This window comes from Dermacentor variabilis, chromosome 1, assembly GCF_050947875.1.
Source record: "Dermacentor variabilis isolate Ectoservices chromosome 1, ASM5094787v1, whole genome shotgun sequence".
Taxonomy (NCBI): Eukaryota; Metazoa; Arthropoda; class Arachnida; order Ixodida; family Ixodidae; genus Dermacentor; species Dermacentor variabilis.
In genome coordinates, this window is record NC_134568.1 from 231,832,205 (window position 1) to 231,854,819 (window position 22,615).

A 22,615-nucleotide genomic window follows, 5' to 3' on the forward strand; every position below is an offset into this window, starting at 1 on the left:
AGGCGAATGAACAGGCAATTGGCAACTACGGCGTCAACTTTAGTAACGTTAGAGGAGAGATGCTGGTAGAATTCGCAGAAAGTAATAAGCTTCGAATAATGAACACCTTTTCCAGGACGCGTAGCAACAGATAGTGGACCTGGAAAAGCCCTAATAGTGAAACAAGAAATGAAATTGATCTCATACTTTCTGCCGATCCCAGCATAGTGCAGGATGTATATAAAAGTGTTAAGTAGTGTAAAGTGCAGTGATCATAGGTTAGTGAGGGCTAGGATTCACCTCAATTCGAAGAGAGAAAGAGTAAAATTGGTCAAGAAGAAACAGGTCAACTTAGAGGCAGTAAGGGTAAAGCAGACAAATTTAGGCTGGTACTTGCAAACAAATATGCAGCCTTACAACAGAGAGATGAAGATGACATGGAGGTAATGAATGAAACCCTAACTAGGCTGGCTTCAGAGGCAGACTCCGAAATGGGAGGCAAGGCACCAAGGCAACCAGTAGGCAAGCTCTCCCAAGTAACTAAGGGCCTAATAAAGAAACGACAAAGAATGAAAGTGTCCAACTCCAGAGATAAGATAGAATTCGCGGAACTGTCAAAACTGATCAATAAGGCGAAAATAAGTGATATTCGAAATTATAACGTGAATAATACTGAAGAAGCCGTAAAAAATGGACGCAGCCTGAAATCGTGAGAAGGAAACTTGGCATAAGACAAACCAAGATGTATGCACTGAAAGATAAGCAGGGTAATATCATCAGCATTCTCGAAGGTATAATAAAAGCAGCGGAAGAATTCTATACTGACCTGTACAGTATCCAGAGGACTCAGGAGTACTCCATTCGAAACACTAATGAACAGGATACAGAAACTTCTCCTGTAACTAGAGATGAGGTCAGAAGGGCCTTACAAGACATGAAATGGGCAAAAGCGGTAGGAGAAGATGGAATAACAGTCGATTTAATAAAAAAATGGAGGAGACATAATGCTAGAAAAAACTGGCGGCTCTTTATAAGAAGTGTCTATCGACGGCAAGGGTCCCAGAAATCTGGAAGAATGCAAACATTATACTAATCCACAAAAAGAGAGACGTTAAAGAACTGAAAAATTATAGACCCATTAGATTACTCCCAGTATTATATAAAGTATTTACCAAAATAATCTCCAATAGAATAAGGGCAACACTGTACTTTAGCCAACCAAGAGAACAGGCTGGCTTCAAGAAGGGATACCCTACATTGGATCACATCCATATCATTAATCAGGTTATCGAGAAATCCGTAGAGCACAATAAGCCTCTCTATATGGCTTTCATAGATTACGAAAAAGCATTTGATTCAGTAGAGATACCAGTAGTGGCGTAGCCAGAAATTTCGTTCAGTGGGGGGGGGGGCGGGGGGGGGGGACTCACGTCGCAGCTCGGACTCCTCCTAAAGAGGAAGCTTTAGCTCGGGTGCTCCTATCTAAATACATGTAGAAGGAGAATTCGGTTTTCTCGGCAACCACTGCACCAAATTTGACGAGGTTTGTTGCACTTAAAATAGAAGCTTAAATTCTAGTGACTATTAGTTTCGAATTTTTCATTGAGGTTGTACATTCTTCACTAAAAATTGGCCAAAATCGCGAATTTTTAGAAAACGAAACTATCAAGTTTAAAACTCTGTAACTCAACAATGAAAAATGACATCACAATTCTGTGAATTACACCTATTAGTACATCTACAGCGGAAAAAAATTGATATGTTACACATTAACCTAAAAAAGATTTGTATTATGGAAATACGGCTTTTGCAGAACCCTTGTACACGACGTAACCAATTCACATTATACAAATTGACATACCATATTTGTCCGCTTTGACTGTTATAATAGATGCTGTTTGCAGAACCGTGAAAACTGTTCTTGATGCAGAACTATTAGTTTGTAAACGTCGTGCTTCTATTTTTCTCGAACTTTCGAATTGTTCAAAATATTTTAAACAAAATTCAGTCCCTAATTCGAAATTCCGCTTCCAGCAGACACTAGAATTTAACTTTCTCTCTCAAATGCGACAAATTTCATTAAAAGCGATCCAGAGGCTATCCCAGAAAAACGTTTCTGCGTTTGACATGTATTTGATTAGGCCGCGTCGGAGTTGGGCCCGAGCTAAAGCTTCCTCTTAAATAATTTGTCGAGGGATCAAATTCATGATAATAACTGCATTTCTATTTCCAGAGATTCTTGAACGCTACGCACTGTCAAAACAAGTAAAACACGTATTTTTCATAAAAGAATATACTCGTATGTGCCAAAAATTGTGCCCAAAATAACTGATGTCAATGTTTTCATATTTCTTTGTCCATTTCATAAGTAACGAAAATATCACACGAACTTTACAACTATATCAGTTCGAAACCAGCAAAGCAGTGCATGCCGCTTATATGAAATATGCAAAGGCCATGAAATGAACAAGTTGAGGCTGAATATATTAATGAAACTCAAGAACTGAAATGAAATGAAATTTCGAGAAATGAAATTCAAGAACCTTGTTTAAATTTTGTTACATATGCAACGGCCAGTGAAAAAGCTCAATAACGCTGTAATTTGTTCCAATGTATTACGCAGGAGCAGCTGTCACTAGTCGTGTATCGGGAGTAATTGCACCGAAATTATAGCCGCAACAGAGAGCACGTATAAAAAGCAGGAGTTCTGCAATATATACGAGGGCGAGTCAAATGAAAGTGAGCCAATGCGAATATATGACAAACTGGGTACTTTAAAAGTAGTCTCCATGAGCATTTAGACATTTGTCCCATTGACTAACGAGTCGCGTGATTCCCGTCTCATAAAACTCCTTGGTTTGCTGCTTCAAAAGCCCTGCAACTGACTCTTTCACGTCATCGTCCGACACAAATCAGGTTCCCTTGAGCTGTTTTTTCGGTTGCCCCAAAATGTGGAAGTCGCAAGGCCACAGGTCTGAGCTGTATGGAGGATGTTGCAGCATTTCCCACCTGAACTTTGCCAGTTTTCTATTAACCACATCAGTGACGTGGAGACAGGCATTATCGTGGAACAAGATGATGGGGACGAAATGCGAAAACACCAGTGTATTTAGATTTAGGTGCACGTTAAAGAACCCCAGGTGGTCGAAATTTCCGTGGTCCTCCACTACGGCGTGCCTCATAATCAGAAAGTGGTTTTTGCACGTAAAACCCCATAATTAAAAAAATTATTCTAATTGACATTAAGCGAAAAAAAAATGGCGCTGGGCAGGTCATGTAATGCGCAGGTTAGATAACCGTTGGACCATTAGGGTAACAGAATGGGTACCAAGAGAAGGAAAGCGCAGTAGAGGACGGCAGAAGACTAGGTGGTTCGACGAAATTAGGAAATTTGCGGGTGATAGTTGGAATCGGTTGGCGAAGGACAGCGGTAATTGGAAATCTTAGGGAGAGGCCTTCGTCCTGCACTGGACATAAAATAGGCTGATGATGATGATGTTACCGTGCTACCTCGACGAATATGGACTTTGCAGTGGTGATTAAGGCGTGAAGATATGAAAGGAGCAGGCTGTATCCAGCGCGAGTTATGTACGTGATTGTGATAATAGATCCCTTGAAAAAGGCAGAGACGAGATATTTTCCTGCGCATTACAAGGTTGGGGAGATTAAGGCAATTTTTCATGGCAGTTACACTGCATGTTCGATGACAGTTTGAAAGTATGAAACGTGCTGAGCGATTTTGAACTGCTTCGAGCTTGTTGATGTGTTACCTGGCCGGGGTCCCATACGGATAAGGCGTATTTCAGCACAGGACGGACGTAAGTGATATACAGTGAACTCTCACTTGAGTGAACTTCAAGGGACCGAAGGAAATAGTTCACTTAACTGAAAGTTCACTAAACTGAATATTCACTAGACCAACGTAAGGCATGGCATACAGAGTCAAACGTTTGAAGTACAATTCATGGAGCAAAAGACATGGCATCCATAGTGTTAGAAATGTGTGAAATGGAATTTGTACATATTAACAAGTACAAGGTTCATAACAGTTATAATGCTGCCTTTCTCACTTAGAAAGAAATCTGTAATCTTCTTCTGCACTTGTACTTTTAAAGCACAGGAAGTAACAAAACTGTCCAAAGAGTCAATGTTTTTGTACACTTATTCTGGCACAGCTTGCTGTTGAGACACTAAGTCTCTCAACTTTCTTATGTACCCTACAACCTCAGCTAGAGTTATAGGGCTTGAAACTGGCTCGGCAGTTGCCTCTTCTTCGTCGCACTCTTCTTCAGGACGAACACTGGAAACAATCTCCAGATCCGTCTGTCCAGCACAGGTAATCAGTGCACTGTCACACTGTGCATAGTCTTCAAACAAAGTATTGCTATCGACCTCCAGCTGATGACAAAAATAAGCCTTGGTCCTCTGAGCAAGTTCGTTCAACTGAAATATTGACTGTTCCGAAATTCGTTTAAGTGAAACATTTTTGCATAGAATCTGTAAGAAAACTGCCGAGGATTTTTAAAAAGTTCGTTATTCTGAAATATTCAATAAACCGACGTTCGTACAACTGAGAGTTTACTGTATAGCTGTTTCTTTAATGATGAAGGTGCGAGGGAAAACAATTACGTTTTATGTAATCGAGCATACGATTGGATTTGCATGCTACGTAATCAATATGATCAGCCCATGACAAAGAGTTCGTGATGTGTATACTGTGAGGATGCGCGACTCTCACGCGTCCCCCGATGCGTTGTTTTTTCGCATAGCTCCCGTCTCCTGTAATCCGGCTTCGCCGCGTAGCCTGGGGCCCGCGGCGGTCGGTGTGGTTGAAGCGCAGTACGAGAGATGGCGCGAAAAGGGCGTGGAAAGTAGTGGAAAGGAGAAGGCGCTTCCTCTTTGGCTGCGGATCGGCGAGTGGTGCGGGCGTTCCGCGCGTGCGCCGATCGATGCTTCTGCGCGACCGTCTCGTGAGGCCTCGTTTGAACACGCCACCGTTCGCGTGACCGTACACGCGAACGACCAGGCGTTGGTGGCCAGCATGGGGCGAACATATTCGCTCGTTATCCGGTCGCGGTGAGTCGAACGTTCACGATTTGTCGCGCGCCCATCGTCATGTTTTGTAGACAGCAACTCGGCTAGCAGGCATTGACCTATGAAAGGTGCAATAAATGCCCTTGTGATTGTTTGCACTGCTGTGTTGTCGTTCCTTTGTCCCAAGAGCATGGGTGAGAATCCCACCAACACCAAGATACTTATAAGTTCGGACAAGTTCAAGCGGGATTGCGTTCAAAGAATACAAATAGCTAGGAAAAGGTGTATGGTTACGGGAAACTCATTGTTTTAAATTTAGAAATGTTAAGTTCCAGTTTCCAGAGCTCGAACCAATGCGTAATATTATTAGGGTCTGTTTGAAGGCATTCGATGTCGGCATCATTAGTTACTTTCTGGTATATAACACAATCGTCAGCAAAAAGACAAATGGATGAATTTATATTATTAGGTAAATCGTTTATGTAAATTTAAAAAGTAGTGGGCCTAGAACGGAACCCCGGGGAAGGCCTGAACGCATAGGTACCTCAGGAGAATCGGTATACTTAGTGGAAAGAAACTGTGTACCGTTAGAAAGAAATTCTTCTGTCCACTGGAGCAATAGCGTGTCAATACGTAAGCGGTGTAGTTTTATTAGAAGCAGCTAATGATGAACCTTATCGAATGCTTTCGCAAAGTCTAGGAAGATGCAGCCAATTGCCACAAGGGCAACATGCAAATCATTAGTAAATATGAGTAGTTGCGTTTCGCATGAAAAGAACTTACGAAAGCCATGTTGGGAGCTATGGAAGAAGTTGTTTGAGTCCAAAAAAGTAACAAGATGGGTGTAAATAATATGCTCCATTAATTTACTAGGAACGGACGTAAGAGAAATAGGGCGATAGTTACGGGGCTTATGGCTGTCGCCAGAATTATGAATGGGAATTATTACCTTTGCTGTTTTCCAATGTTCTGACACATAGATATCCTGAATCGATTTAGTAAAAATGTGACCTAATATGATATAACTAAATTCTTTGGTATTCTGAAGGAATCTAGAGTTAATTGTGTCAATACCACACGAGGACGACCGTTTCAATTTATTAATGATGGCTACTATACCGGCAATTTCAAACGTAATGGGATCCATAGGAAAGTAGTTAGAATCGTGTGTGCACGGATAATGAATAATGTTAGAGTAAGAGAAAGAGTGAGCGAGAGTCGTTAAGTAATGAAGCACAGATATGTTTTGGAATTGGATCACTAGATTCATTAACGAGGCATATGGCTGTTTCACTTTTTGGCTTTACTGCGCTCCAAAACTGCTTTGGATCAATTGTTAACAAAGATGGAAGTGTTATGTGAAAGAAATTGAATTTAGCAGTGTTGAGAGCGTTAGGATACGATGTAGCAGCTATTTTATGGGCAGACCAGCGCTTCGTGATTTCTTCGCAGCGCAGAAATAACCTTGCTTTTTTATTACATAATCTCTTCAGGTATCTAGAACACCAGGGTGCGTTAGAATCACTGTATACGGTTTTTAAAGGGACGTACAGGTTAATTAGTTCAGTAACTTTTACTTTGGACAACTGCCAGAGTGCTTCAACGGATTTATCCGAATAACTTAAAAGGAATTCGTCGAGTAAGAAGCAAAGACTGACGTTGATAGCTTCAAAATTGACTTTGTTGTAGTCACTTATCCTTTTCACAATCTTACGTGTACTGGAAGAGTTGACTGTTGGGCTAGTTGGTCGTCCATATTTGAAGTAGTAGCTTAGCGCGAATAAAACCACGGACACAAGGAAGACAGACAAGGACAAGCGCTTGTCCTTGTCTGTCTTCCTTGTGTCCGTGGTTTTATTCGCGCTAAGCTACTACTTCAAATTACGTGTAGTAGGTGTGGGAGGGGAAATTGCGAAATGTAGTACATCATGATCGCTTAAACCGGGTGTGTGTGTGTGTTACAGATGAGGTGATATCTGGAGCTGACGTTAGCACTAAATCGAGTAGTGATGCTGTGGTGGGTGTCACACGTGTCGGCTGAGAAACGAGTTGAGACAGATGGAAATCTAAACAAACGTTAAGAAAATTGATAGCGTCTGCAGACGATGGCCCGAGAAATGGGCAAGGTTCTGACCATTGTATGTGCGCAAAATTAAAATCGCCTACAAGAAAACTAGGCATACCGGGAAACCGCACAGTAACTGCATTCAAAGAATCATGTAGTACCTCAGAAAAACCGCTAGCACAGCTTGGCGAACGATAGCAAGAGCCAAGAATTTTTTTTTTTGAACTTAATAGTTAAGCAACAGCAAATTATTTCGTTACTACTAATCGTTGGAATCAAAAAGCACGTGAAATTCTCATTCACTGCGATCAGAACTCCACCGCCGATTTTATCGCCACGGTCATATCGGTACACAACAAACCGTTTGTTACACTAAACGATTCGGTATTTTGTATTTTACTCGACAGCCAGGTTTCTGTTAGTATTACAATATGCGCTCCTGAATAATTTGTTAGAGCATTGAGGCTGCCTTTTTTCCCGTAAGGGCTACAAATGTTATAACGTAGAGTACAGTTGCAGGGAGCAAGCGGCCGCCACCCCTCGCATTATCCTATTATATTTTTCGAGGTGAACAAGCGACCAGAACGCGTCGACCTAGGTGACAGACGGACATTCTCAGAAGCGCGAGAAGACGACGGAACCTCACATGCACTGTCTGTAAGTTTAGAGGGATTGCCGCTGTGACGTTCATGCACACTGTCATTACTCTTGTCGTAAACATAGCATCTCACACCTGCGAAAAGTTTGTTGTGGTTTAATCTAGTGGCCGTGTTCAGTGATTTACTGAACTCGCTCAACTTTTTGCGCGCCATGCGCGTGGCGAATGAAAAATCTTGCTTTATTGTGAGCTCCCTTTCTGCGATTAGGGAACGCTTCGAGAAGACGAACTCTGTAGTTTTGTGCGTGCCGTATTTGACAATAATGGGTCTATTTTTGCCTTCGGTGTATTTTCCCAACCTATGCGCACGTTCAATGCTATCTGCCGATAGTGGCAAGTGCAGTCTTTCGGAGACAAGGCCGGCAACTTCTGTTTCCGATTGTTTCCAATTTTCTGATGGAATGTCTGCAATACCAAAGAACAGCAGGTTGTTGCGTCGTGAACGATCCTCGGCGTCATCAAGCCTTGTGCGCAAAGTCGTTATTTATTTATGCATGGCGGTTACACTTTCGCATGTGCGGTCAACATCTTGCTGAAATCCTTCGAAAGACGCAGTTTGTTTTTCCACTTCCTGTAAGCGGTCATTAATCATGCGCCAATTCGAATGCAACGTGCATTTGTTTCCTTTACTATTTTAGGTATTTCCTCAGTGGGTACCGGATTTCGCTCGACGTCGCCGCGCAATGCCAAAAACAAGTCACAAAAACGATTAAACAAGGCACTTGGGCATGGAAGCACAACAATACATCGGTCGTCCGACCGGAAGCACTTAAGAGGCGGTAATAAACAGTGACTAATCTGCGCAATGACGAATAAGAAGTGTGAGTGCCACATTCGGGTTGTGTTTCCATGCCCAATGACGGTCCCCTGGACGCACCTTTATGTGTTCCGCCAGGTGGGAGGACGATGTCGCTGCGGCTGCGATAATGTGCTGCAGGGAAAACTGCTGGAAGGCGGGCGCAGCGTTGTCGTCAACATCCGTCAGGCACGAAACTGGCTATGCGCCACGGGAAATCTAACGAAGGCGGTTGCAGGCAATGCCTACGCTGTTAAATTATAGGGTTTTACGTGCCAAAACCACTTTCTGATTATGAGGCACGCCGTAGTGGAGGACTCCGGAAATTTTGACCACCTGGGGTTCTTTAACGCGCACCTAAATCTAGGTACACGGGTGTTTTCGCATTTCGCCCCCATCGAAATGCGGCCGCCGTGGCCGGGATTCGATCCCGCGACCTCGTGCTCAGCAGCCCAACACCATAGCCACTGAGCAACCACGGCGGGTGCCTAGGCTGTGAACACTACCGCTCGAGTGCGCCGAGGAGACGCCGTCAATCCATCTCGCAGCCCCACAGGAGCCAAGAAGCTGCGCAATGAGGAACAAGTGTGAGTGGCCACATTCTGGTTGTGCTTCCATGCCCAATGCCTTAACCGCTAAGATACCACCGCGAGTAAAGCAAGATTTCAATGCATGTAGACACCGGATTTTCCATTTGATCGCCATCTACGAAGTACAAGGCACCAATCATCACCATCATCATCAACAAATTTTCTCCAGCGTGCCCTAAAGTCTCTAGATTTTATGAACGCAAAAAATATCTAGAGACTTATAGCGTGCCCGGGCCGGGCCTAGTCATGCACACACGAGCTCTGGCTGATCTTAGTAATGAACAACCACGCCAGGGCAGGGCTCGGTCATGTACGCCCGTGTCCGGGCCGGGCCGAAAAGTCAGGCCCGTGCAGTGCTCTAGTTCGTACACTTTTGCGCCTTTAGTACCCTTAAAAGAGATCCCTAACATAAAACAAAACAAAAACAGAGTTCTTCGTCGACGCAGGTAGCCACGAAACTTAGCCATGTCAAATCCCATGCGAATGCCTCGCCGCAGCAACTCGACGGCTTAGTGTCATGGTGGCGAGTGCGCCGAGACGCGGAAAAAAAGAAAAAAGAGAGAAAAGAGCGCGAAAAATACCACGGAATGGTGCTCGACCAATTGGGAGACGGAGGCTTTCTCTCCTGCCTCCTCTCATGCTCCTCGCAGCAGGGGCGGCGGCGGCAAGATAAAAGTATGTCGCTACCTTTAGTTTTATTCAGGGGGCTAGCATGGATGATGGTCATAGGCGCCAACTACGGGGAGGGGGGGGAGGCTCCGGGGCCCGAGCCCTCCCCCCGCCCCCGGCGATGCTGAAGCCTAACCCCTAACCCCCTCCTAACGTGTCATTGCCAGGGTTTTGTCACCCACAACACTTGAAGTTTCTTTTGACTTGGCTTGACTTTTTCACATAAATTTTATCGTGAAACGCATCATTGTTGGTGCGGACATGCAGGGATTTTAATTCATACTTTGCTTTATTTCTACAAATTCTGACAATAGGAGAACAAGCGCATTATACAGGAGTACCAGCGGCGGCTGCCTCATCAGTATTTTGTCACTTCAACATGGCTTGAAATTTCCACTGTAAACACCATGCACATACGCAATACATTTAGATGTATACACAGGACAAAGTTTATTATATTTTTAAAGAGAAGGAGGTAGCCAATTAACAATTATTTCTAAAAGTATGGATAGCTTATGCCTAAATAATGAATATGTTTGTATATGTATTTTTGCAGTTTCCCACAAAATGTTTGCTACAAATCCGTGTTGTCTCCGTTGGCAGCAATGGATATCCATCGACACTGTGCGGAAATATGCAAAATATATCGCCGCATAGCACAAATACGACCTGCGCGCACAACTTTAACTGGTACGTCTGCTGCGATATAGAATAGAGGCGGCAACGTAAATAGCATGAAAATTTCTTAACAATGGTCAAGAAACGGAAGTTGAAAGCGTAAGTAATCATTTCTGCTTCAGCAACGCCGGCGCGACCATGACGCGGGCGTGTATCGTCCAGTAACTCGTTCGATCTCTGCAGTGGTGATGCAGGAATGAACTCCGGTCATGTTCTATGCATCGTGCACATATTCAATTTCTCGGCAGGCGTGAACTCCGGCCACGGCTAGCGCATGCAACAGAAGTGGTTCCCATTCTTGGCCAGCGCATACAAAAACGAAACACGAGAAAGAAGACAGGACAAGCGCTGCTCTAATAACTGAAAGCTTTTATCTGAATAAAATGATTATATACCCAGCAATCATGAAATTAATGTGGAATACATGTGAAAACCATCATACACTCACGAGCGATCAATGAACGGGATCGCTTCGTTTGCCAGTTGTTTACTTACTTTGTTCGGCGCACCGCAGTATAATCCATATTTGCCGTCTGCTTTTCTCGTACCATTTTCTTGTGAATCGGAAGAAGTTTACTGGTGGCATCAACCCTTGCGTGTTTACATTTCTGCTGTGGCAGTTAACAACACAATAAAAATTTCCAGTCATGCGAAAAGACGCCGTCGAAAACAAGAGAACATTCGCGCGCAGCGCGACGTTGAAGGGAAGCGGCGGAAACGTACACCCGTGGGAGGGTGAAATCGTTCCGCCAGGGGAGAAACGAGCGCTGTCGTCTAGGACGAAAAGGACGAAACTTGGCGTGCGGACGTCTATTCCCGCTGTCGCCGTGAGGCTCCGTATAAAGTCCAAGGGCGATAACACCGTAGCCACGCGCCCTACGCTGTATGTGTGAGTGAAGGCCTGCGAGGGGAGCGGAAGATCGCGGCTCAACCTGTGCCTCGCAGGACGGCGCGCTTTCGCGCCGTCCTGCGAGGCACAGGGGGAGGAGATAGAGGGGGTAGGGGTGCTGCGTTCTACTCCGGCTGCAACTGCGCATGTGGCGGCTGCGCCCGGCCGTATCTTGAGAGCGATCTACGTTGGGGGCAGAATCTAGATGCGTCGGCGGATCGTAGCTTTGTGCTTCGTGCTGCGTGTTCCCTAACCCGCCGTGGTTGCTCAGTGGCTATGGTGTTGGGCTGCTGAGCACGAGGTCGCGGGATCGAATCCCGGCCACGGCGGCCGCATTTCGATGGGGGCGAAATGAGAAAACACCCGTGTGCTTAGATTTAGGTGCACGTTAAAGAACCCCAGGTGGTCAAAATTTCTGGAGTCCTCCACTACGGCGTGCCTCATAATCAGAAAGTGGTTTTGGCACGTAAAACCCCAAATATTATTATTATTATGTGTGTTCCCGGCGCTCACGTTTTGTTGAAGCGATAGACAGCACGAGTGCCACTTCGCTCGGTGCTGCTGCCGCGTTTCCTCACGTCAGCGTTTGGCAGCAAGCTTCCGCGGTCATCGAGTCAGATGGGTTTATGTTTGCTTGTGAGCGCTTGACACCATGCTTGTCCAAGTTCAAGTTTATTCACATTTTCTTGCGTACACAATAACAACATTAGCGATGCTATTACATTCAGTGGTCACATTCTTATGAAACTGTCAGGGGGACCACCTAATACTATACATATCAAGTATAGATTGCAGCATGCTGTAAAAGGGATACGTGAGCACTAAATATTTACAGAAAAGCCAGGGGAAACGCAATAGTACAAAAGTAAGAGCAAACAAATGAAAGCATTATATATAATTTTATGACAGTATACAATAATTAGTGTAAGCTGTTAATTTAGTTAATGTGTCTATGTGTACAAGCATATACTACCTGTAAAACTACTATCCTTACTTCGTATAGCTGTCCACTGATTCGCTATCACAATCGATGTTTCGCCTTTTGGGCGAAACTGCGACATTCTTTAGTTGTAACACATTTGGGAAATGGAATTGTGAAGGTGGTTAATTAAGATATATTCACTTTAAGGCTCATATTGCAGTCACAACATCTAAGCAGAGTGGCGGTGAAAATGTGTCCGCTTAACAGAAATCCTGAAATTTGCACAACCTTTAGGATATTCGTTCCCCAATTAATTTGCTAAACGATTCATTGGCGTTCGATTTGAGGTTGTAATGAACTGCTACGGGGAAGCTTTTGTGAAACTGCGTTGCACATTTTAAGGACGGATATCTCGAAAGGGGATTTCTGCTAAGCAGACTTCAGAGAAATCTTTAGCTCGGGGCCAACTCCGATATCGCCTATTAAAAAAAGTACCGACGATTACGTTACTTCCTAATGCGAAATTTGAGCGCAGCAAATAAGCTGTTTCACCTTTTGGATAGATTGAGGCAAAGAAATCGAGCAACACATGTATGCGCTATCACATAATTTTTTTTTATTTTTCACACGTATTCCTTTAACAAAGACTCCACTAACAGTTCTTGACAGTCATGAAGGAAGCTTTGTGGTCGGAGAAATAGACTGATATATGTTCGACTTGGTACACCAATGCTTGATTCTCAAAGACGAGATGTATACAAGTGCCTCGCGAGGTTGTCACAGCCGTGGGGGAAGCAGAGGCTAAGCGCCGCCGCCGAGAAGACCCTGCCGTTCGCGCCGCCGAAGCGGAGGCTCATCGCCGCCGTCGAGAGCAACCAGCAGTAAGCGAGGCTGAAGCAGAAGCTCATCGCCGCCGCCGAGAAGACCCTGCAGTTCGCGCCGCCGAAGCGGAGGCTCATCGCCGCCGTCGAGAGCAACCAGCAGTAAGCGGAAGCGGAGGGGGGCGGCGTGTACACCCAGCGGCAAACGATGGGGGCAGAAGCGCGCGCAGCAAGCGGACAACACGATAAAGGGAGGAGGGAAGAGATAGCAGCGACTGACTGATGCCGCTGACGGCGATAGTGAGTCAACCCCAGCTATCCGCCACACAAGAACAGGGGGGGGGGACCCTTTCCTCCTCTTTCTGCATGGCGGCGACGGTGTTCTATGCAGTCACGTTATCTTGACTCTCTAGCGGCGTCAGCGGCATCCAGCGGTATCAGTCGGTCGCTGCTAGCGCTGGGGGGATGAAAGGGGGCGGAACTGGTTACGAGGCCGACGACGACGCCGACGACGACGACGACGCGAAACCCAGGAACGGACGCCAAAGAGCTGCGCTCTAAAAAATTCACCGACTATTATGATACTCCCAAATGCGAAATTTGAGCGCAGCTCTTTACGTGTTTTCATTTCGCGATATATTGGCTGGCGCGGACGAGCTGTCTCGTTCGGCACGTTGCACACGGAGCGAAGTGTGGTGCGACTGCCTCGCTAATGGAGTGATCACGAGAGGCAGCGCGCGGGTGACACAGCAGCCTCCGCAGACAGGCTTCCGCTCATGCAGCGCTTTGTTTCCCTACAGACGCGCGCTACTCTGGCGCCATCTCGTAGCCATCGTCGCCGTAAAGCCCGTCTTGCGCGGCATTACGCTTTTCTTCTGACGCTTTCTCCGTATCCACCTCCTCGGCTTCCCGCCTTATGGTTCCGCTGCACCCTCCTGCTCCTCTTGCCTCCTCGCGTTCTCTTGGCTATCGCCGTCTTTCATCTTCCGCTGCGCTCCGCTTTCGCTTTCATCCTTCGCTGTGCTCGTTCGCTTGGTTACCAGGGACAACGCCGGCGCTCGCCCAAGGAAGGCGCTTAATTAAGAGCTGCGCTCTAATACGTGGAAAACGCATAAATGCTTTTTTTTCAGGCAACCTCACGACTCATTTGAATAAAATGTGTTGCATTTACGAGAGAAAGGTAAATCTAGTGAGTGTAAGCAGCGGAATTTTGATTTCTGTCCTGTATTCTTTTACAAAAAGACTCACAAACTGGTAATAAAAAAGAATGGAAGCATGAAGTTTACAAATCCGTAACTCTACACCAAAACAGATATCGCAGTTCTCTAAACTGTATCCGTTCGAACATCTAAAGCGGACAAATTTGATGTATTAATTTACAGCCTAAGAGAATTTACTGCAAAGGTTATGAGGGTTTTGCAAAAGTCCTACTCATGTAGTGATGGTGTATTTCGTAGCATGGTATAACACATCAATCTTGTCCACTTTAGATGTACTATTAGATGCCGTTTACATAATTATGATATTGTTTTGCATTGCTCTAAACTCGGTGGTTTAGTTTTCTGGAAATTTGCAATTTTGAAAAATTTTTCATAATAACATTGACAACCGAAATAAAAAAATATGCTTCCAACAGTCACTAGATTAATTTTTTTTTGCTTTAAGTACATCAAACCTCATCAAATTTGGCAGTGGTTGCCGAGAACCACTGCCAAATGGTTGCCGAGAACCACCGCCAGTGGCGGCCGCCGTAGACCCGCTTACAATTCGCCTTCGCCTGCAGCGCACGAGCCACGCGCGGCACGGCGCTCCCTTCTCCGACAATGCCTTGCAGCGCCACCACGGAATAGCGTCGCATTATTGTGCAAAATTATTTAAATGTTTACCTACGCGAAAAAAGGTTAAAAGAAGAGAGCTTTGTAGCTTGCCACCGTCCAGTACAGTAGTAGTAGCAATAATAATAATAATAATAATAATAATAATAATAATAATAATAATAATAATAATAATAATAATAATAATAATAATAATAATAAACTCGACACCAATTCTTTCTGCCGTCTAATAGTGTACCCAAAGTAAGAGTATACACCGTACTACATCCGGCATACAAAGTACTGAAGCAGCGTTTGGGCTCTCCACATGCGCTGTGTCGCCGAGCCTGCTTTTTTGATATTCTATGAGGCGTTTGCGTCTGCTATACTTCTTAAGCTCTACAAAGGCAGCAGTGTAGTTTCAGCGTTGTTTGTGCGGGCGGCTACACGTAAGTGCGGCGACTGTCAGAAGAGACACGCGGTCCGACAACGAGGCCAGCGGCGGAATGTTATGGGCGTTGAAGGAGGAGGCGTGGCTTGAGCGCGTAAGCAGGGACGGCGGGACTTCCGCCATCGGCAAGGGACGCCGTTGCACTCAAGTCCCCGTCGCGCCCATCGCCTCTTGACCGCACCACTGCCGAAACATTCCGTGAACGGGCCAGATGCCCTCAACGAGCGTGAGAGTGCTTTCCTTCGGGGCCTTGCGAGGTGGGGAGGCGACTGAGAAGCCCGCTGCACAGCAAGGATTTGTATCAACGACCTCGAGACATTGCAATTCCGAACGGCGTCACCCTGGAGCCCCCTTGTGTGTGCAATGCTCACACCGCAGTAGGAGTGGACGAGTCATGGGGTGATGTCGGGAGCATTGGGTTTTTAAGCTCGTGAAGGGCCGTTGGAGATTGGAGGAAGACCAGAATTGTAACATCATTGGCACTTTTCACTCGCACTCTTTGGATGTCTTTGTGAACTCGTTTGCATTGTATATCTGCATATTGCACCTCAATAAAAAAGTTAACCACTTGTAATCAGCGTCGCAGCCTTGCCTTACAGAAATATGACCTCGCGACACCCACCAGCACCCTCAAGTTTCCCTTACCGACATCGGGACGAATATCTGCGACAGCTGTCCCCTGCAGAAGCTGAACAACATGTGCAGAATAACGTAAGTGTAGTGAGCTTCGGAACCTTGCATGCAAACCGCGTTATTCTTTCGTTCCATATTTATTATTCAGAATCCCAGCTAACTTTAGCCGGAGTTTAAAGATATGCAAATGCCACGTAGCTGGACAGAACAAAGGTAATGTTGTTTGCCGTCGCTTGGGGACACTCAAACTGTTTTTTTTCATGATACCTAATTATATAATACGTCTTAAATTATTAATTAATTAATTAATCAACTTTTCAAATATTATAGTTAGATGAAAAGTGTCAATGAGAAAATTGTAGAGAAACATGAAAAACTCCCGATACAGCTTTCTGTTCTTCAATACGTGCTACATAAAAGTGTTTTTTTCCGAACGTGAAAGAAGCCCGCGAATGCACGCAAAGTGCTTCGAGCGGGAAGACACTCGGAAAAACAGTTTTATGTAGCACGTATTGAGCAAGAGAAAGCTATATCGGCAGTTTTTCATGTCGCTTGACAATTTCCTCATTGACAATTTTCATCTAATTATAATATTTGAGCAGTTGATTAATTAAGTAAGACGAATGATATAATTTGGTGGAATGAAAAAATAATCTAGGCATTTCCAAGCGATGGCAAACGTTACCTGTCCAGTTACGTGGCATTTGCATATTTTTAAACTCTGGCTAAAGTTAGCTGGGACACACTGTATACACCTTAGTTGTTGTGAGCACCATTGATGGAGCTTACAATTGTACCGGGCTGCGAAGACGACGCTCGCAAGGTTGGATATTCAACGCAATAGTGACTTTCATTTATTGTTCCCCTCCGTACGTGTTTTCTCGTGCGCATGAATCGTACACAGCGCAATAATCAGACGCCCGCTAATCAGGCCACGAATAGTCGTTTCTCAGCTCTCTCGCAGGCTTCTTGCAGGCTATGACCGGGGTCCAAGGCTTGTAGGTAGGGAGTTGGGCTGCGGATTCACAGTGGTGGTTTCGTTGCCGAGGCCGTGCTCGCGCCTAGGGTAGTAGTAGTCACTCGGAGGCCCCATGACATTGACCTCTCTGAACAAATTGGCACTTTGACTACCTCTATCGTACATTGTTTCGCTGTACTTGTCGTGAGGGTTTCGATATTCCTCATCCGCAATGTCTTCATGGCTGTCTCCTTCGTCATGCTCGCCACTGTGCGTTTCGTCGTCTTCACTGCTGTATTCATCAACGTTTTCATAACGATGAGCCATAAAGTCACTGGCGCGCGGCGGATGGGCTGGGGACACTTTGGAAGACTTCTCTTCTGAGGTGACCCCCGGTCCTTCGGCGTTCTCCAAGCAAACCTGAAAAAAAGAAAGGAAAAAAAAAGGCCGGTTGGTATAGACCGGTTGCACACTGAGCTCTCGAGTGTGCTCGCAATAGGTGAAATCGAAATAACAGAACATGTATGTTCTGTTATATATATACTATATATAGTATGATGTAGGGACGTAGGAACATGCGATCCCCCAAGGAATTCGCTGTAAGAAAGAGCAACACACGCAGAAGGCTAAAAATGCCTCTCCAGAGTGAAGAGTTGTGCCTACAGTCAGTGCGATTGCGTTGCAGGTGAAAGACAAAACTCCTCTGGCCGACCTCTCTGCTTTTCTCGCATTAAAAATGCTCTCTTTCTCCTACGGCGGCAACTGCTAAGCCTTAACGTGTTCGTAGTCAGGTTTGAAACTGTCATGTGAATACACAGAAATGAGGAATCACACCTGTTCTTCTCTTCGTTTGTTACTTCGAACATATTTAAAGAAAATTGCCATAGAACATTATGCTACACTAGATGTACTATACTTGAGTAGGTATATATGCACGACAAATCGCAATATTCATTTCGCTAATTAAATCAATTTTCAGTAATTAACTGCTTAATTAAAGTTTTAGGCTACACATTGCAATTTTGTCATTGAAGCCGGGCGAAAATGACGCCATGTCCATTTAACAGAAATATTGAGACCACAGCAAAGGCTCTAAGAAGATCATGACCGTGATTATCATCATTACCCTATTTATATCCAGCGCTAGACATAAGTTGGCTGCCTCTCCCAGCGATCTCCAACTACCCCGTTTCGCAAGAGCTAACTCCTTTTCATCATACCTGCTCACTCTCCCGAATATTTCGTAAAGTTTAAAATTTCAGGCTCGTTTTACGATTTTACGAAAGTTGCGTCAAAGTTTCCAAAAAAAATTCTATTCGTGAAAATTTTCGCTCTTCCGTCTCCGAAGACATTCTCAGAAATTTTCGTACGTTCGAAGGACAACAAAGGGATACTTGCTTTGTGCAGGGTTTAGTCAGACAAGTTTTTTATACCAGGCTAAATCGGCAACATAGACGTCGCTGCGAAAAGTCGCTATAATCTCGAAAGCAACGTGCTGCTTGTCAGATTAAGACTGTTCAAAGTTTGTTGCACATTGTGTGCTGCATTTAAAAGCACATTATCGTAGTGAAATGTGGTTGTGCACATAAAATATGGGCGCCCAGGGCAAAGAAAAAAGTCCGAATATAATCGAACCCGCGACCTCGTGCCCGCGAAGTGTCGACCCCATAAATCAGAACCGTCAGAGTACGCTGAACATAGAATTTTCTTTTCTTTTATGGAATTTTCTAGCGTCTGCGCTAAAGCAATTAGCCCGAATTCATGTGTCTTTTCCTGAATGCTACCAGGTTGGCCTGCTTTTTACCTGACCGCTCTTTACTGTTCTATTTCTTCCTTCGGATGAAGGATAGTCCCGGACCAACCCTGTTATCAGGGTCGGGCCGGGACTTTAACGATGGACGGCTTTACATTTGTGCTTCCAGCAGCCACAATGAGGATGCCAATAAATCCATTTCGGTTTCTTACAACTGTAGGGGTGTGCGAGTAGCAGTTTTTGAGACCGAATTGAGTAGTGCGAGGAACAAATCAAATCGAATATTCAATATTTTTCAAATATTTCGTGGATAATGTACTATAGCCTTCCCGCTTTAATGTCAAACAGTTTCAACATACTGGTAATCGCAACAGCAGAAAGCTTCTGTCTGCATATTAGTAAGCGTGGTTTATCAAAAGCACAAAGTGAGCGAGCATTAGGAACAACTAAGCAGGTTTGGTGTTTTGGAGAATACGAGGTTATAATTATCAGTTTATGAAGATAACGCACACGCACGCATGCAAATGGGATGAACCATAATGGGCCACTTTTGCTTCAATTTTATGCTTGATCGTGTACTGTCGACGACGTAAACTATACGAAATGTATTCTAAGATATTCGTATTTTTAAATAGTCACTATTCGATTCGACGACCTAATTGAATAAGGACTATTCGATCTGAGGACCGAATTGAATAGGGCACTATTCGATTCGTTATTCGAAAGTTTGGAATATTCGCGCACCCGTATACTTATAAGTAATCGGTTGGCGGCGAGTATAAGATGATTCATGATCAGCGACCTGGGGCGGGATGTCATTGCAGAAGACCTGTAAGCCGTGACTATCAAGCAACAACAACCACAATAACAATAACAAAAAGCATTGTAATACACGCCAAAAGTTTAGCAATTTGTACCGCAGGCGTTCGAAGGAGTTCTTTTCCTTCTAAAAACTGACGTCGAAATCAACGAGTAATGTGTGGTGCATCATTCGATCAATTCCACCACTACAGACGCAGCGACAGCACTTACAATTGGCAAGACACTCTTTAGAAAACCAGATTGCTGACGGTTTATTTCATTGATTATATAGGCGTGGAAGTACAAGGTTACAATTTCTGTATACATCATCATTCGCGAAATGGAAACCTTCAGTTGAACAGCTACTTCACAGCGAGAGTTCGATGCTAGACAGTTACTTCACAACGCAGGAGTCTCATGTCTCACCAAGGACTGCGCTCGACAAGTACGGTAGGCACAGGTAGCATCCGCCGGCACCAGGGCCGGCAAGCGAACGGCCGCTTCGCACAACGGCTGCATAAGGGGTTCGCTTTTGCTGCAGGCTCACATTGAACGGACAGGAGGGTGGACTTTTGACGCTTCACGGACGCAGAACATGTACTCGGCTACGCATGTTTTTTTTCTTCTTTTTTTTTGTGTGGATGTAACTTACCTGAAACTCGTCTATAATTTTCACAATGAGGTGGTCGGAGACACCAGGCTGGAAGTAACAAGCGGTAAAGTGTGTTAGTTGCACTGTCAATTGCCACAATGATTTTATAATGATTTTATTTTACAGCGCAGAGCTGTTAGGGATGATCTTCGCTTTCAACGTAATAAGCGGGAAAATGTGCTGTTAGTCCTGTCAGTCGCTACACTGATTTTCTTTCACAGCGCAAAGCTCTTGTGGATTCTGTTCACTTTCAACGTGCACATAAGTCTATCCTAGGGCGCTCCACAAAACTTGGTACCTTACACCACCTTCGTAGTTCTGTTAAATGCGTGGTGGAAATGGTCTCAACGTTATCTTCAACGCCGAGAGCACTTGTAAAGCAGTAAGTGTAAAGAATCCTAGAGCAAGCGTCCTTATTTTAACCCAATCACACCGCTACTAGAAAATTAGCTTCTATATATTTAAGTTCAGTTATTGTAAGTAGTGCCATCGGGGTAAATACGTATCCAGAAGGTGAACCAACGGGCCGCTTCAAGATAATGAGTCCCAAAAGCAAATTTAGTGGAATCGAACGTATACGCGCCTATATATAGCGTACTACAATTTCATTGCAGAAAAGTACAAGATCACAGGCTTCTTCAAGTTATTCATTTGACTTTTTTGCATGCGCACCCAGCATCACGTAAGGGTGTTGAACAAACTAAACTGAACTGAACGCTAACTAAACTGCACGTATACGTTGATTCAAATACATGAAAGAAAAAAAATTGTCAGTCTCTTAAGTATCCTCACGTGATTTGAAAGCGAAAGCATGGGGACTTCTCTAATTAATTGGTTTCGTCTATGATACGGCAAGTCATACACTGTCTCGTGTCCTTCGCAACTCTACCTTAATTCACCTCGCGTTAATTTGTACCAACCTTAATCCACTTTATTCCACCTTCATCATCATCAGCCTGGTTACGCCCACTGCAGGGCAAAGGCCTCTCCCATACTTCTCCAACAACCCCGGTCATGTACTAATTATGGCCATCTCGTCCCTGCAAACTTCTTAATCTCATCCGCCCACCTAACTTTCTGCTGCCCCCTGCTACGCTTCCCTTCCCTTGGAATCCAGTCCGTAACCCTTAATGACCATCGGTTATCTTCCCTCCTTATTACATGTCCTGCCCATGCCCATTTCTTTTTCTTGATTTCCAGGGATTCTTAGCACCCTCTGCTGCGCCGCAGGTCTGACCGCCGCCGTGGTCAATTGCTTCGCAGCTGCTGGGGACTGAGGACCGGGGTTTGATTGTTGTGTTCATATAGGAGGTTGTGGCCAACTACTGCACCAGGGTGGCCAATCCTGCACTGGTGTAGGGAGTGCGGTTCTGGTCACCGGGATCAGGCCACACTCCAGGCCTGTTTATGCAATTTTATCAACACGCTGATTTTTTGTTTAAATCCGGTGGAAAATTGCCGGCACCGGGATTCGGACGACGGACCTTTTTGCACGCGAGGCGGGTGTTCTCGTTTGACGACCTGAAGAAACGCATTGAGAAGTGGCGTACCGACAATTTTTTTTTTTAGTGGTGCAGCAAGCCGTCCTCTCTCTCTCTAGAGGAAGGTAAATCGATATATGCTACTCCATTTTATTTATTTGTACATCTTCAAACGAGCAGGATTTACAATGGGTGACTGCAGATCCCGATGCGCTTGTTGTACCTCCTTCGGCAGATGTTGTCGAAGCGCGGAGACGGTAAAAAAAAAAAAAATTATTTCTTTCTTTCTGTCTTTCTTTCTTTTATGTTTAGGGGACGCTCAGAATGACTGCTACACGGATTGCTGTTGTTTCCGAAATACAGGGTGTTTTTTTTTTACGTGCACCAAATTTTTATGTTTAGAAAAATAGAAATCACGGTAACGTTATATTTACCATTCGAGTGTACGGATTGGCAGCCTCTAGATATAGAGCAAATTCCGCAATTACGTGCATAATTAGCGAATTTACGGTAATTAACTTTCTAATTATCAACAATAGGTGCATGGTTACAGCAAATGAGTACTTTCGGGCTCGTCCTCGGTACTACCTATCCCAACGATCAAATTTTGAATAGCGGTGTTCATGTGGGAGCTACGCGAACAATTAATTCCCCTTGGAAGGCTCCTTGAAACCGGAACTGGCTGGAAAAAGAGCGCCTGAGTCGTCGATGTCTCATACAAAAGCCTGAAATGGCATTTCGTCGTTTGAAGTGGACACGTGGCACCCAACAGAATGACGAAGTAAATTTGGCGGCCCGTCGGCATTGGAGCGCTATGCCAACGCCGCAGACAGCAAGGCGGTAACTCAAGCTGTTCGTGGGGGCCGGACCGGTGGTGACCTCGGAGATGTGACGAAAGGCGGGAGGGCGCCGATATCGACGACACAGGCGCTCTTTTTCCAGCCAGTTTTTGTTTCAAGGAGCCTTCTAAG

The 22,615-nt window shown here is 44.9% G+C and overlaps 1 protein-coding gene across 3 annotated transcripts in view; it reads right to left on the reverse strand.

Annotated features, from left to right (window-relative positions):
- Positions 1-16,830: 16,830 nt before the first annotated feature.
- The window catches only part of LOC142559193 (uncharacterized), a 91,166-nt gene continuing 85,381 nt past the window's right edge, over positions 16,831-22,615 (reverse strand). For all 3 annotated transcript variants that reach the window (XM_075670835.1, XM_075670842.1, XM_075670828.1), the window contains 2 exons: positions 20,164-20,211; positions 16,831-17,377 (listed from right to left, as the gene is read on the reverse strand). In XM_075670835.1, coding sequence (XP_075526950.1) covers positions 16,976-17,377; positions 20,164-20,211 — 450 coding nt within the window. In that variant the 3' untranslated portion in view covers positions 16,831-16,975. The remainder of the gene's footprint in view (positions 17,378-20,163; positions 20,212-22,615) is intronic.